Below are 16077 nucleotides of genomic sequence, written 5' to 3' on the forward strand. Positions count from 1 at the left end.
GTGTTGTCGAATGGTTAACCAGCAAAATCTGTAAAGTAACACTAAATTCATCATGCGAATTATACACAATATGTTTTCCAAAAGCAATGCCTGTGCGTTGCACCACACAGATGGTCTAACAATCTGATGTTGTGAGTTTGTGTTTTGTGATCCGTAGACTCTTAAAGTACAACACACGTGGTTGATGGCAACAATGTATTGCATTCGGTTGTGTCAAATGTAGAAATATATAACTGGGGTGGTGGATTTGCAGTGGCTTGGCTCAAAAAAGGTATAAAAAAATTAAAATGCGATGCGCGCCACTGTTCGTTTTTTAAACTAAGTTTCCTTTGAAACCTTTTAAAATGGTATTAAAACCGCATTAAAATTCCAAGAAGACTTCACACAACAAAAATGTTAAAAACTATAAAACGTCACACGTCATCTTCATCGTCAGCGGTAAAATCGTGTTTTTCAAAGAAACTCCTAAAACGTTTTGCTGCGTCTGTTTCCTGGTCACGTGATGTCATGCATGAGCGCCAGTCAACTCGATCGCGCATGTTCAGAATCGACGAAGAACAAAGTGCCTCTCTGCCACAAATTATGTTTTCAGTGAAAAAAAAATTGTAGTTACGGATGCGAAATAAGCACACAAACAAGAGTTTTAAACCCGCCGAATTGGCTGCTCTATCTTTGTGCTGAAAACAAGCCAAATTTAACTGTGGTCAAAAACTCCTGCTGTAAATCCCCAAAAGGTTGAGTCCATATATTAAAAAAATACTAGAGCAACAAATAAGGCTATTACACAATTAACATTGCACATGTATATTTACCTTCCAAATTGAAGAGGAAAATATCTTTGGATTCTGTGAAGAAGTCTAGAACCATCTGGAAGTTCCACATGAAAGAAGGGACACCCAGCAGGAAGAATCTTAAACAAACATGATAAACCTATTTGCTGTACATAAACAAAAACAACATATGTACCTGTTTCAGGTCAGTTTGTTTGGGTAATTCAGTTAGTTCCAGTGGTGCAGGTTTGCCTTGTCTGTCCGTGTGACTTTCGGCAAGTTTAAAAAATTCCTTTTTTACAGTCTCACAGTCTGTATCTTTAGGAAGGGGAATAGCCTGTTCAATGTAGATTTTTATTCTTAAAGTAGTTTACTTCTGTTCAAAATGTATTTTTTCATGTAATGATAAAAACAAGTAAACTTGATACAGACTAAACTCCAAAAGACAGGATTCATTTGCATGGTCCATTCCAATTCAACACTTACCAGTGGGATTTGTTATAAAATGCACAAGTCATGTCACACAGTCGTATACCTGAATTTGCATGTGATCTGTTCTGTAACACCGCTCAAAAAATATGCAAGATCGACCATCTTCTTTAAATGCCTTAACCAAGGCTTGTTTGTACTTTTTAGCTTCCTCCACTGTGTCATCAGGAAGATCAAGTGAGGAGGGATGGTGAGCAATAGGAAGAACCAGAACATGATCCCAAGTTAGCCCACCTTTTGCCAATGCAACATAACACTGCAAACAAGCAAAGTTGGTGGTATTTAAGCTGGTTGCAAATAGAAATTGCAATAACAAGTATACACTACAAATATATAGCAGTTAGCAGGAATTCAGGATGCATATTTTAACCATTTGGATAAACTTATTCAAAAATGCATTAGAGCAAGTGGTAAATTATGCTGTATTTTTTTGTTTTAAGATGTACTGCTTTAAAATCAAATTTAATGGTAGTTATTTTACCAATGTACAGACTTATACCAATTACAAAAGAAAGAAAGGGAAAAAGTCCATCTGTAAAAATAAATGCAAAAAGTTTACCAGCTCTCCAACACTTGCCACCAAATGTTTTTCCACTTTTTCACCACCAAGGCAAAACCAGCAAGACCAATCCTCTAAAAATGACATATTATAATTATTCATGAAGAAATATGCCCAAACAATATGGTACTGTATATATGAGCAACAACTTACGTGGGCGAGATTGCTTTCTGGGAGGATTGTTAAAATTGTTATTTGATTTTCTCTTTCTATTGTTTCCCTGGGGCTGATCCATGTTCCACCGGTATTGCTGAAATAAAAGCAATAGATGTATGAGTTATAAAATAAAGATTCTATTTGAATAAGGAACTGATGATGCCAAAACTTTTTAGTGAAATATATATTCCGTGAAACTATTGTGTACAACGGTTGATTCTGTTTGGCCTAGGGTTTATACACTGGGTTTTGAAATGTATGAGTTATTTCATGCTCCCTTTCATAACAGTCCTTTAGTATACAGAACAATCAAATTTTATGAACAAAAATACATTTTAAGCCAAAAAATGTGAAAACGTACATTTATTTCACCATTGTTTGAATTTGCAGGAGTTGTTTTGCTTGTTTGCACTTTAAAAGGTGATTCTGTTGTGTCTGGAGGTTGCTGAATTAGCTCTGCTGCGTTCATTTTGACCATCGGCATTATTGAAAATGCATAAAGATACTAGAAGTGGAAACAAATAAGGAATGTCATAACATATACATACATCATTTTATGATCAAAATACCTTTTGCTTGGAAGTGTTTCCAACAGGAGCTAGTGCAATAAATCTTGTGACATGACGAGCATTTTCTGCTAATACAGTGTGATTTCTGAATGGCACTCTTTCATAATGGATGCCTTCCAGGGCAGCAAAGTGATACCTAAAGTAATGTTATAATCTGTTCTACAATCTGAATCTGTATGCAAAGGGTCCAAATGCTACATACATGCATACATCGAAGAACTACACTGATGGTCAGCCAAGTACTTTTAAGGCCTTTTCTATGTTTAGGCTTTTGTTGTGTTTTCAGTGCAGAAAAAAAACTAAAGCAGTGGCTTTCATGATGGATTTACATACTTATTATTCATGTTTTGCTTTCAATTTAACACAGAATGCAAAACTGCCTATCATCAGTTAAAAAATATTCTACACATATATATATTTTGTTTAATCATACAATTTGCTTGGCACCCTATATTTATATTTATCTGTACTGACTTAACCTACAATAACTCATTGAATATATATACCCCCAAAAATGCTATTGTTCATTTATATACCACAGACCCTACCGATAATATGTAGGTTCATAATTTATACAGTATTTTCAACATGCAAGTAGAAGCACATTAGTTCCTAGAAAGAGAACTCATATCGATGACTGTTTTCATATTGCTATGTTACCTTGGTCTAATATCTTTACACAGCTGAGCCACTATTGGTGAACCACATGATTTGCAGTTGTCAGATATCTAGAATAGGATGTTTATAAATTATGTTATCTGTTGCTCACTACAACAGTCAATGCACTATACCGGAGGATTGCCATATGATGTCACATTTTTTGGCCAGACCGAGGTGATCAGGATGTCAACCCCCTTGAACTCAGCATTGGAAGTGTCCAATGAGGCTGTGATTGTCTGAGCATCACCAGCCATAAAACAATGTGGTTGTTTTGGGCCAACATCAGGTGATTCACAGCCACTGAGATATGCTATTCTGAGGCCTGTTGATGTGGTGAATAATCCTTTTTTGCCTAAAAACAAAAGCAAACTTATGCATTTGTAAAATTAAAGTTAAAAAAAAATATTTTACCTAAAAATGTAATGTTTTCACATAATTCAAATCCTGCGTCTTGATTTTCTTCAAAGTGAGATAGCTGCTGAATACTGTTTGGTCCCAAAATGTAAGTTGGCAAAGGCGGTAGCTTAGCGCCAGATTTATACTCTTGCCAAGCGTTTTTAGATACCACCCCATCACCAAAGAAATCCCCAACACAAAGCAACATCTGCAACATACTTCAATATGACATCACAGCACAAAGCATTAGAACAAAAATAATGGCGAAGTTTTCATTTGGTTGATATTTTATGAACAATAATCGCATTATTTTGCAATTAGTTAATAACTATTATTCAGAAAATTGCCAGATGGGAAAGAATAGCAAGCCTTGATGTGGTATGTGAGCAAACTTTTGTTGTCAGTGTAGAATTCAACATATCATTTTCAATTTATTTGTAAGACAAATATCAATCAACCAAAAACAAAAAAACACACACAAATTAGTCATTTTTCTGTGCAAAATCTTAGCAAGTGTTACTTAGCAAAAATAATAAACATTCCAGGTTGAGCACATATCGTTTCTGTCAAATATCTCACATCAAATTTGTTCCCCTTTTTCAGGAGTTTTTCAATACGAGAAAATATAACGTTGAATTTCCCTTGGACATCTCCACACACCAACCTGCAAAATTAAAAATGTTACATGGCCGATTGTCTTTTCATTAAATTACCATGATTATATTTTAAAGAAGTAATACAAAATTGAAAATGTTTGATGATTGTAAAATAAATGTAAAAGTTTACGTTAACACAAAAAAGAAAACATACTTACAGCTTTAGAGGCGAATCCATTAAAATTTTAGATAAAGACTTTTATCCTTGATTAAAAGTTAAAAGCATACCATAAAAAATAAATACACACTTTATCATTTGTCCAGAAACGAAAATAAAAGCAATTTGCACTTCATTTCATGCGGGCGACCAAGCATGCAAACATAAAAATCGTATTTTCTAATGTTTTGATAACTGGGGTCGAGGTAGAATCCTACAACGTTTGTATATTAGAAGGGTTTGTAACAAAACTAACCACCGGTTGGGGTTTGGCAGGATTACAAACCACTGAAAGAACCCCACCGAACTAAAGTGCACACCAATTGTGCCCGACACTTTTTTGTGCTTCATAACGTCTTAACGTTGCGCAGCTATTTCCGGCTTGGTGATTGTTTTAGTGCAATTGTGTTGCTATGTTGTCTTTCACCAAGCGAAATAAACTCAACTCAACTCAACTCGACATGCTCTATGTTGTTGCTATTAATACACTTATCAGGACGCTTCACACTACAGATGAAATAGAAGCCCATTGCATAAAACGGACAAATAAAATATGAAGAAGGTAAATAACAAAAAAGAAAATAAGAAACAGTTTAACAATGTAGGGTAGGGTTTGTTTGTACCGTAACGAGTTTCTTTAATGGGATGTTTGTTGCACATGATGCCAAAATATAACAAATCCTACAACTAATATTTACATGCATAGTTTTATGCACACGATCTTTAGAAGTTAGCTTACGAGAAATCACCATGTTTCAGGTGTCAACAAATGTCGTCGTATATAGCAGCCCGAGGTTAATGTTTTGCTGGCCGATACCTACAAAGTTTTAGCCTAAATCGTGCTTGGTAGGCTAAGCCATGATTCACTTATACGCTTCTAGGAAGTTTGTTCCAATGAAATCAGGTTTGGCGAATCCGTCTGGTTGGCGCAAAAATGAGGTACAGGCCAATGTAGCTGTTGCTAAGTTTGTTGCTTAACGGTAAATAGGTTTCAGCCGAACCGCAAAGACATGGACAGAGCGCTAAGTGAGATGAACATTAAAAGTCAAGTTGTTTTACAGAAAAATATGTGCAACGTTGTAATGAGACAAGTTTTATATTTCTTGTTGTTTCTTCATGCCAGTGACGCGTTCGCTAATTTGCTGCCACCAGCCCCTGGTAAGTATACAAAATGCAATATTATTTATCTTTTTGCACCAAAACGCAGAAAAACTCATGTAAACAATAAATTTTTTTGATTGGCTTTCAATGAAGTTAGCCAATGGTTTTATGCACGTTATTGCTGATACAAACCCTAGCTATCATAGACCTTTTGTAGTCATATGGTAAATGAAATTAAAATAATACATTTTCAAGATTCGTGTACAAAACAAGTAAATCAACTGGAATTTAGTGGATTTATTTCCACTACTGTGAACTGCCCGTCTAATTGTCATTTGACCACATCCCGTTTGTGGGGATTCGGCATTTACACAGATGATTCATACATTTGTGCAGCTGCAATACATGATGGTCGAGTTACCAGTAAGTGCAAAGTTTGATTCCTATTCAAAAATTTTACTGAACGTCGCTTTGTTTATTTTTTTATTCCTTGGCCTATAGCCTACCTACAATGTGCGAAAATGCTTTTTAGTTGCACTCGTGATTTTTAATAGTCGATTAAGCAACTCAAAACTTGAAAAACTTACCCTTTCTGAAAAAGAATTACTCTTTGTGTTGTGATACATATAGCGCAAATGCTTGTGCTACCTTGAAACCGAGTTGGTTTCATCTAGAATTCATGTGACAACAAAATTTTAATTATTGACAGGGAACGCGAAATGCAGTGGCATAATTAAGCGGTTACACTGGGACTACTAGTATTAAGTGGTTAATTGGTAAAGCCTACATGAAAAATTGAAACCTTTTCTTACATACTTTCTTAAACTTCAACCGTTTGGTCGTTAAATTGTTTGATGCTATCTAACTATAGCAAAATACGTATGTCGTAGGCTAGACCTACCCATTGGGCAGCCACACTCGTCATCTAAACCAGGGTTACCTCATATATGGGTGAGTAAAAGTCCTGAGGGTTGTAATCAAGGACGAGGGCAGAAAATGTTGCAAGGGGGTCAAACTATGACATACATATTTGTACATGGATAGATTACGATATTATGTGCATAAAGGCATGAATTATATTAGGTAAAATTGCGTTGCCTATAAAACTCTAGTACGGTATGTAGTAACTCGTCCATCACGTGTACCATATCTATGTAACAAAGTTATATAATGCACTTTGCAGAACTGTTTAAACGCAGACACCAGCAACAACTTTTGAACAAACAAATATGCATGGAGTCCGCTAAAGGGCTATAAAAATTGCCGAGACATGCCCTTTTCCGTCCGATCGGACAGAAATTGAGAAAAATTCCGTTCTGACCAGCAGTTATGGAAACGAGATGATAGTTTTAATATTACTCAATTTAAAACTAAGTTATTTTATTACAAAAGCCCAACCCAGCACTGACAGCACTTAGTTGTGAGCATTTTCACACAGCCCGTGCTCTAATTACCGTATATACTCGCGTATAGGTCGCAACTTTTTTACTTGTATTTAAAAAAATATATAGTTGCGACCTATACGCGAGACATAAGTGCAAATCGCCACCAAGTCGGAACAAAATTGAAAGTTTTCGGCTATTGCAAGTAGCCTACCGTATTTTCCGGTCAGCTTATTGTGCGGATATAACGTATTTATTCGAGTATAACGCGCAAAATTTCATACTAATTTTCAATAAAAAATTAAGGGTGCGCGTTATAGACGCGATTGTAGTGGAAATGTGCTATCGAATACGGGTGCATGCGCTAGTGCACAAACATACCAATGCGAGACAGTTTCATGAGCGCACACGCACATCAGCGTGCGTTGGATTTTCCCGCTTTGTTGAGAAAACATAGTTTTTCGGTTTCAATGCAATGCAGTTCAATGGCAAAAAACAACCAATTGCACCGGTTATTTATGCAAAAAAGCTAGGCTAAGGGCCTTTTAAATCCCTAGATTTTCAGTGCGACTTATGTGCGAGTCAACTCTAAATTACACTTTTTAAACACAAAACTAATAGTGCGACCTATACGGTGGTGCGACCCAGGGCCGGATTTAGACCATGAGAGGCCCTAGGCCAAAGTCTATCTATCAAACACAAGTTGTCGCACGAGAATTCATGGAGCGTGAAATGGGGCGACTTTGCACGCTTTTAACAACGCAAAGGATAGGGTTTTGGATGTTTTTTTCAATAACCTGGCTTAACGACTAAATATTTTTTATTTCTAAATTGCCTTGCTGACAAGAAAATTTATGCGTGACGTAAAAATGACGTCATTGGTTGCCAGGCAACGCACAATGTTTGCAGGAAAACAGTTTTATTGGCACGAGTTTAGCGAAAAAAATTTTCTGCATCGTTTGCTAGCAAATTTGTGAATAAAGTGTAGTAAATATAAATGATCCCGACCGTTTTTAGTAATAAAAAATGTTGATTGTACAGATATTTCAAAAACTTAGAAATATAAGTGTTAACCAAAGCAGTTTGTTTATCAAAGTTATACTTTTTAGAGTCTTTATTTAGGTTAACGGTATACTTATTTTTTTGCTACTGGAAAAAGTGCAAACCTACAGAAATTTGCAATACATTTAACAGTTCTATGATAAGATGAATAAAGTGTTCATATATATAAACTTGCAACTTAAAATAGTAAAAAAAAGTGGTTTGGTGGCCAGTTAAGTGCACCAATATAATGAAGAAACTGGTGGATGGGTGGGCTTTTAAAAGAACAAACCATTGATTTCAAAGTATCCTTACTGAAGAAGAATTATCTAGTGTCCCATCGCACCAAACTTGTGTAAGAAGTTGCTGTTTGGCATGGCTCCTGGCTTGCAATACCAACAGGCATATAGACTCAGAAAAAGTAAAACATAAATGCCAATGTTTTATTTTGCAACAATTTTGATTAAAACAGACACAAATAATGACATAAAATAGTAATGCATAACAAGATGGAAAGACAAATAACATTCATTGATTTACATGTAATTTTGTGACATTTAGAAGGCTGACACAGGATCTATTGGACTTCATGTAACTACTGTGTTTGAGTTTATGAAGCTTTAAAAAAACATGTCATACTGTGCAGTGTGTCTCTTAAGTTTTGACTTTTTTGATTTTATGGAATCACCAATTTTGAAAAATGCTAATAATTCTTGCATGTTATTTTATGCCCTTAATGAAATCATTTGGATTTTTTGTGATATCCTCACATAACATGTATTGTGGGAAGTATCAGCTGAAACTGAAATAAATGAAAAAAGTGCCACTTTGGATGCAAAATTTCCCACGAGACTTTTTGTGCTGTACAGGTGAATAGATTCAAGAAGATTTAACAATTTTGTTGATATTGGTTGTTTTATGCATCAATGTTAGTTGTATTTGTTTATATTGCATTTTTTCTTGTGGTTGTGTTGCATATGACAGTACACATATTCAACATGGTATATAGACCTTAATTAATGCAATAAATATTTTTATCACTAAAAAGTGTGAAATATCTTTCAAAAAAATTAAAAAAAGAGGGGAAGATTGTGCAACACCTTTAAAGGTAGTACCAAAAGCTTTCAAAATTCAGTATGTGCTAAAAGCGTCAAAATGCAGTAAATAAACGATGACGTCACTATTACGTCATGACTTTTCTGACCTTGGAGGACCATGGTCAAACTATTTATTCCAATTTTAGATGAATATACATCACAACCTTTTTATCTTTCGGGACTTAAGTAGGCTACATGTATATCTACTGGAAAATTTACCCGCTAAAACCTAATTTAAACTCTATTTCATGTTCATCAGTTCCATTTAAACATTATAAGTTAAGCGTAGTTATATTTTTATTCAAAATTTTGCAGAAATTGCAAAATCAAACACCGCAAAAGTATCCAAATTAATCATTTTATAAATCGGCCCCATAAGGCACAATGCAAAATTCGCGCTAATTTCGCCCCATTTTCATCCCCACAACTTGTGTTTTCTATGGCGTGCGACAACTTGTGTTTTCTATGGATTTTGCCCTAGGCTAATTCCATTTGTGAGGCCCCTCCCTATTTTTGATCTCAGAATTTCTCTCTAAACCAATAGTTTCCAACCTTTTTGTAGTCACAGACCCCTTTCATAAATTTTATAGGTCCGCGGACCCCCAATGTTATTTAGTCTTGTTGTGTTTTTCGTTTCCTGCGTTATACGTATTATACTTTCGCTTTTTGGGCCATCACAGTCCCTAAATCTCAATAAACTTCTGTACTGTATCGGTCAACGCAACAAAGAGATATAATTTTTTGGACTGTTGTACAATGCTTGAAACAAAGCACTATAAGTTCGATTGTTTGTGTGTTGTGATGTCACAATGGAGGTAACAATAACACAAAAAGTAAGTTTTCCTCATCCAGAAGTTTGATAAACAGTTTGCACTTGTATGTAGGTTTGTAAAACGGCTTGGAAACGTAAAATATTTTACTGTTGGTTAATGGTAACTCGCGGACCCCTTGGGGTACAGGTTGGGAACCACTGCTCTAAACAACATCGCATGTCATTGCTTAATGTTAAAAGTATGAGTGTATTAAACTCTTCGTTCTTTTCATTTTCCACATTCATGGGTGCAAAATTTTAGTTGAACTAATAAAAATTTAGTTAAGGCAGTTTTGCTTTTAATTTTTATATCTTTGATCGAACAACCGTTACAAAATTGTAAAGTTTATTTACGAGGACATAAGAAATAGTTACAGTGATCAAATAGAGCATATCATTTTCAAATTTCTTTTTCTTGCGCTTGCTAGCTCCACTTTCAAATCTTTTACTCATAATAAATTTAAGGTTCAAAAAATTATGAAATAAGATTATTAAGCAACACAGTGTCTATTAGTTATTTCAGCAACATGTCAACTACCGATACTGTTTTTTTTTGCAGAGAAGACTATACGGTACTTTAACATAGAAGCTTCCAGCAGAATGCGCGTAATACTTGCCTTTATTATGATGCAAACGACGTAATAATGACTGTTTACAACGTTGTTGAAACCAGTTGTGTATAGAATTTTTTACTCTGAAAAGCTTGGTATATATATATATATACTTTAGGTAGGGTTTAAACTTGTCAAGTTTTTAAAAGAATTACAAACTTCGAAACCGAATTTTGAGGCCCCTGGACGTTGAGGCCCTAGGCTTAAGCCTACCTAGCCTATTGGTAAATCCGGCCGTGGTGCGACCTATAGGCGAGTACATACGGCATCATTATTTTCGACGTGTTAGCAGATCACGCGACCAAGTCCCTAAAATTCCCGCGGAATTTACTATTGTTGTTGACTGCGACGCGCTGTGCTTTAGTACTCCAAAGTTTGGCACAACCTACTGTAGTGAACGTGGGTGAAACCAACCAACAATCGCAATTACTCGGTTTTAAACCAAAAAATTATGTAAAGACCGTGATCCCCCCGTTTGTAAGTTAATATAATCAATGCTTCAAGTAAAACAACTCAATCCACCTTATAAACTATTTAAATGGGTCAGTACAATTAAAATGTGTTCAAAAAGTAGGCTATAATGTGCGAAAACAAGGTCACGATTCTTACAGTTTTCAGAAAATGTTCGTTTTCTGCAACTTTAGTGTATGTTGTTTTTTATAATTAACTTCAAAATATTTGTTTTAGTATCAGGTGGAACTGTTACTGTTTTTAAATATCCTGGACTTTCATCATACACTGGAACAAAAGAGCACGGAATAGACAGTCGCTCCTATGGAAGTTGGAGCGCATCATTTACTTTTGAAAGTGAGAAAAGAAAATCTTCAAAATCAGTCCAAAAAATTATTTGTCCGCTTCACGTTACAGCTTTACATGTAGGGTAAACGTTCCAAGTAACTAGGGATGCTTTTTTTGTTTTACAATTTTTTTGTCATACTTCCTATTTTGTGTAGGTAATGCAAAGCATGTTAGTGGTGATAAATAAACGATTTTAACCGAATCTTTCCTCGCCAATAGTGCTCCTTAATCCAGGTTTTCAGGTCGTTGTTTTGTCAGAAATGCCACATAAACTTCCTACTTTACAACCAATGTCGTTAGGACTACCAAATTATTTGTAATTGTTCAATAGCCACTAAACAGGCAATATAATTGTCTACTTTTAAATAACACACAAAATGTAACTTGCTGCTGCCCAATTTTATAAAGGCCAACAAAGGCATGCCATGGCGAAAATTGTTTAGGGGTTTAAACTAATTATATCTTTTACTCTGCCAAAAAATGTTAACAAATATTTTAACAACCTGAGTGAAGGTGCATGCTTCAAACTAAATAAAGGCACATACTTTAAACTCAGAAATTAAACAACACATTTAATACCTCATTCAGCACATCTTTAAACTTTTAAAGTAGTGACCATCTTGTGTATATTAAAGAATGTCTGTTAACACTCATTTCATTTAGTTTCTTGTAACAGATTTGACCCTAAATTTCAGATTCTAATCCTTGCCACAAACGAGGAAATCAGCTTGTGTATCAGGGGAAATCTTCAGTATCCTTTGTATGCCCAACTGGTTGTGAAAATGCACCATATCAGCTTTGGGGAACAGAAATATATAAAAATGACTCTTATGTATGTGCAGCAGCTATACATGATGGTCTAATTTCAAGTATTTTTTATTGTTTATGTTGTCAGATTGTATTTCTTAAAATTGTTAAATGGCCCTTTTTAGATCTAGGAGGAATTATCACTATGCACAAATATCCTGGTCTTTCAACATATAGTGGGAGTAATCAAAATGGAATAAATAGTACATCTTTTGGTAACTGGAATGGATCTTTTGTGTTTCAAAGTAAGCAAACATAGTGTTTCTTACATGATGTGTATGGGGTATAGTAATACAGTAAACTTCGGTTATCCAGACCCATTTCGACCAAAACATTTGTCTGGATTATGTGAAGATTTTATGGGCTTGTAGCCAGACTGAAAGCTAACAGATAAAAGAAGGATGAAAATAAACTTTTGCATTTAGCATAACAGTATGTGTACAGATTTAAATCTCTGGAATGCCTGCACAGACCTTTTGTAATGGCAACCAACCCGGAAATATCTATTGGCGTGCCTGCTTTGCTGATCCAACTGGAAATTGATGCTTATGCAATGATTTAACAGAATTTTTTGCCAGACTTTGGCCAACAAACTCACAAAACAATTCTAAATTTGTAAAATACAAAAGTTAGTATAGTATACGAGTTGTGTCTAATGTTTGTTACATCACACAGATTTTTGTAAGAAGCGGGTCAATCAACTTAATTTCAATGGAGAAATTTCAATGTCATTTACTTGCCCTTCTGGTTGCTCTGCTTTCTCATCTCATGTTTGGGGAACTGGAATATATACAAACAACTCATACATTTGTGCAGCAGCTATACATAACAGTCAAATTAAAGGTTAGATTTTGTCAAAAAATGGTATTATAATTTACTCATACTGTAATAATAAGAAATTCCCACTTTTGGTGGATTTATTCACTATTCAACCACCCTAACATTGACCATGTTTTGGCTTACAAGCCTATGAATTAAAAAGTGGTCCTATGCAGTGAAATGCAGATCAGCTATCCAAAGTGTATTATGTTTAAACTGTGACAGGGCATTGTAATGCTACTGTTTTACTGAGTTCTATTCTAATGCATGGTTCCAAATCTTTTGTACACCAATCACTTAAAAACTACAGCTTAATTTTGTCCCACAAACGCAATCCGAATAAGGTTATACTGCCCACCTAGTATTTTACTGTCCAGGGGTTGGAGATTCCACCCAGGTTTAAATAAATCCCGGTTCAAAGAATCACAACGGTGTGTTAAGCAAAACTTTTCCTTCTTTGTAGATTCTGGTGGGGGTTGTTACTGTAAGCCTTGTTGGAGGTTTACCTTGGTATTTAGGTACCACTCAGAACGGGATAAACAGCAGGATGTTCAGATCTTGGCAACACTCGTTTGCATTTGGAGGTAAAGTTGGTCTGTTCTATGTCATTTGTTGGCTACCTGCAACTTGTTCATTTCTTTTTGCCACAAAATGTTTCAAAGTCTGTATGTAGGTGTATAACATGGTCCTGGTGGCCTATACCCTGTTAGACCTTGAAAGTAAAAGGATTTGAAAACCACAAAGCTGTTTTGCCTCGGTATTGTTCACATTTCAGTTAAAGGTTATGTATTAGTGGCCTATTTTAGTTCAATAACGTTGTGATAAAATCAAGTCTTACTTTTTCCTCCAAAAGCATAGGTGTTCTGCCTTCGAAAACAATCTGACATAAAACGCAAATATGGAAATCGGTGTCAAATACCTGAGTCAATACATGGTCAAAAACGCCACAGTGTATGTGCAATGGTAATACTCTGAAAGTCATCCTAGTTTACACAATAATATGTTAAAGACGTATGCACCAAACAAGTCAACGAACTGTCGTTTCACGGAAGAAGTTTCCTACCATTTTCATGTCCCGCTGATTGCGCGGCAACTTCGTCACGTGTTTGGGGTTCCACTATTTACACCGACGACTCGTACATTTGTGCAGCTGCTATACATGACGGAAGAATCACGGGTAAACAGAAAATGTTGTTGCAAACCAATAGATCGTCTATATATTTAATTGTTTGGTGCATAAACAGTTATTGTGGAGTTTGATTTTGTGCCATAAATTGCCCACTGATAATACTCACTTTTACAAGCCATATTAACACAGTTGAATCATAAAATACTAAAACACTTTAGTGTTCTATGGTTGAATTGAGTTGATTCCGCTGGGTGAACAATTGTAGCAACACAATGGCACTAAAATATTCACCTTCCCCGGGATAGCTGCGCAGTAAAATGTAACTGTAGGCTACCTTAATTTATTTGTTGCCGAGGTTGTAATTTTCCAAGATGTGTATAATGTTAGATTTATATCTTCGCTGGGCTGGCAATGCCCAATCTTACATTGAATTTGCCTTTAAACCGTTTCTGTTAAATAATTTCTTGAGCGATTTTCTCGACTTCGAACTGGTAACTTCAGTGTGCTTAAACCTATTGGGTTCCACTGAATTGCAGCAATGCTGCTCGAGTATCTTGCTCAGGAAAACAGTAGTTGCCAAGACAGGATATAAACCCACAGCCTTGTGACACGAAAGACGGTAACCACTCTGCTATCTTGACGATTAAGTTGCTATTATGTACTTCAGATTCGGGAGGAAGTTTTAGAGTTTACAAACTTGGTGGAATGAGCTTATATACAGCACAGGATCAGAATGGAATCTCAAGCAAGTCGTTTGCAAACTGGCAAGGATCCTTTGCTTTTGAAGGTAAGTTATTTTTGAATCCCCGAGCAATAAACAAGATATGTTCAAGGTTTTGTAAAATTTACCTTTTTCGTTCCGTTCCATCCGTTTTTGTAATCCCATTGTTACTCTAATCACAGATTAGTCACGTTGTTTTCGATGTCTGAATTCTTACAATATAAAAATAACCATGTAATTAAAACCTGGCAATGTAGGTGATAATGCAAAGACAAACAGCATATGTAGACATTCCGCATAAATTTGATGTATATGAATTGGCAGTACTAGAAAAATCGCCTTTCTAATGACTGTTGCGTGAAACAGCGATTTATTTGTATCGCTTTTTCATCAGATTACTGCCTCAGGCAATCTGTCCAGTTAGATTTTGGGGAAGATGTTTCAACGATTTTTCACTGTCCACCGGGTTGCCAAGACACAACATCTCGTTTGTGGGGAACTGACATCTACACGGATGACTCTTATATTTGTGCTGCTGCTTTACATGGTTCTGTCATCACAGGTGAATGTGAAAACGTTAATTGTGCAATTGGCATTAAAAACAGACACTCCCTCGTGCGGTGTGGCATTAAAACAAACACTCCCGAGTGTGGTGCTGCGTTAAAATGCAACTGCTTGCCCTTTTGTTTTGGCCTATTTTTTTGTTGAATCGAATCTTCATTTTTGGACAATGTTGGTGGTGCGTTGTCATGTCAACGAGACTTTGTGTCAATACAGATGCAATGGGTGGGGTGGTTATTGTGACAAAAAGCGGACAAAGAAGCAACTATAGCAATTCCACTCGGAATGGAATTACTTCCAAATCCTATGGTTCCTGGCCGCGGTCTTTCCGGGTAATGGGAATGTAAAAATCAACAAACCACAACTACGTGATGTTTTTTACTGTATTGAGTATCACAAAACTTTCGATTATTACTTTAATCTTTCAACGTCCTCTGTGTTCTCCTATTTTATCAATAAAATAAGTGAAATAGCAAAGTTGCATTTTTGCGACATCCAGCGTTTGTAACACACGAACGTCGGCATCAAATGTTGTTCGCAGACTTGAACAACCAGCAAATCTCCTTGTCTGATTCGACGTATTTAGTGGTGGTTCTCGAACTTTTGAGCTTGTGACAGACTACTGTAGAAGATTGTTTTCGTTTCACACTTCGTAGGCTATAAACATAGCAGTCTTTATGTGATGGGCGAGATAATAGTGATTGCAATAACAAAAGAGATCAAATTAATGTTTGGGCTTGTCAAAGCACAACTCTTCATTATGATCAAAGCATAATACGAGAGCTGA

General features: G+C 35.7%; 2 protein-coding genes across 2 annotated transcripts; one reads left to right on the forward strand and one right to left on the reverse strand.

Annotated features, from left to right (window-relative positions):
* Positions 1 to 181: 181 nt before the first annotated feature.
* Positions 182 to 4537, reverse strand: LOC145237995 (CWF19-like protein 1). The gene is made up of 13 exons (XM_080101011.1): positions 4414 to 4537; positions 4179 to 4263; positions 3615 to 3807; positions 3335 to 3555; positions 3204 to 3271; positions 2544 to 2679; positions 2336 to 2479; positions 1972 to 2068; positions 1819 to 1892; positions 1306 to 1515; positions 967 to 1107; positions 813 to 910; positions 182 to 570 (listed from the first exon to the last, which is right to left on the reverse strand). The coding sequence occupies exons 1-13, from the start codon at positions 4431 to 4433 to the stop codon at positions 414 to 416; spliced, it is 1644 nt and encodes a 547-aa protein (XP_079957137.1). The 5' UTR covers positions 4434 to 4537; the 3' UTR covers positions 182 to 413.
* Positions 4538 to 12240: 7703 nt separating this feature from the next.
* Positions 12241 to 15767, forward strand: LOC145237996 (cysteine-rich secretory protein LCCL domain-containing 2-like). Its single transcript, XM_080101012.1, has 7 exons — positions 12241 to 12305; positions 12736 to 12903; positions 13343 to 13463; positions 13889 to 14056; positions 14676 to 14795; positions 15124 to 15291; positions 15507 to 15767. Exons 1-7 carry the CDS (start codon positions 12285 to 12287, stop codon positions 15635 to 15637), a joined length of 897 nt encoding a protein of 298 aa, XP_079957138.1. The 5' UTR covers positions 12241 to 12284; the 3' UTR covers positions 15638 to 15767.
* Positions 15768 to 16077: the final 310 nt, after the last annotated feature.

The sequence above is a fragment of the Phallusia mammillata genome, chromosome 7, assembly GCF_965637545.1.
Source record: "Phallusia mammillata chromosome 7, kaPhaMamm4.hap1.1, whole genome shotgun sequence".
Lineage (NCBI taxonomy): Eukaryota > Metazoa > Chordata > Ascidiacea > Phlebobranchia > Ascidiidae > Phallusia > Phallusia mammillata.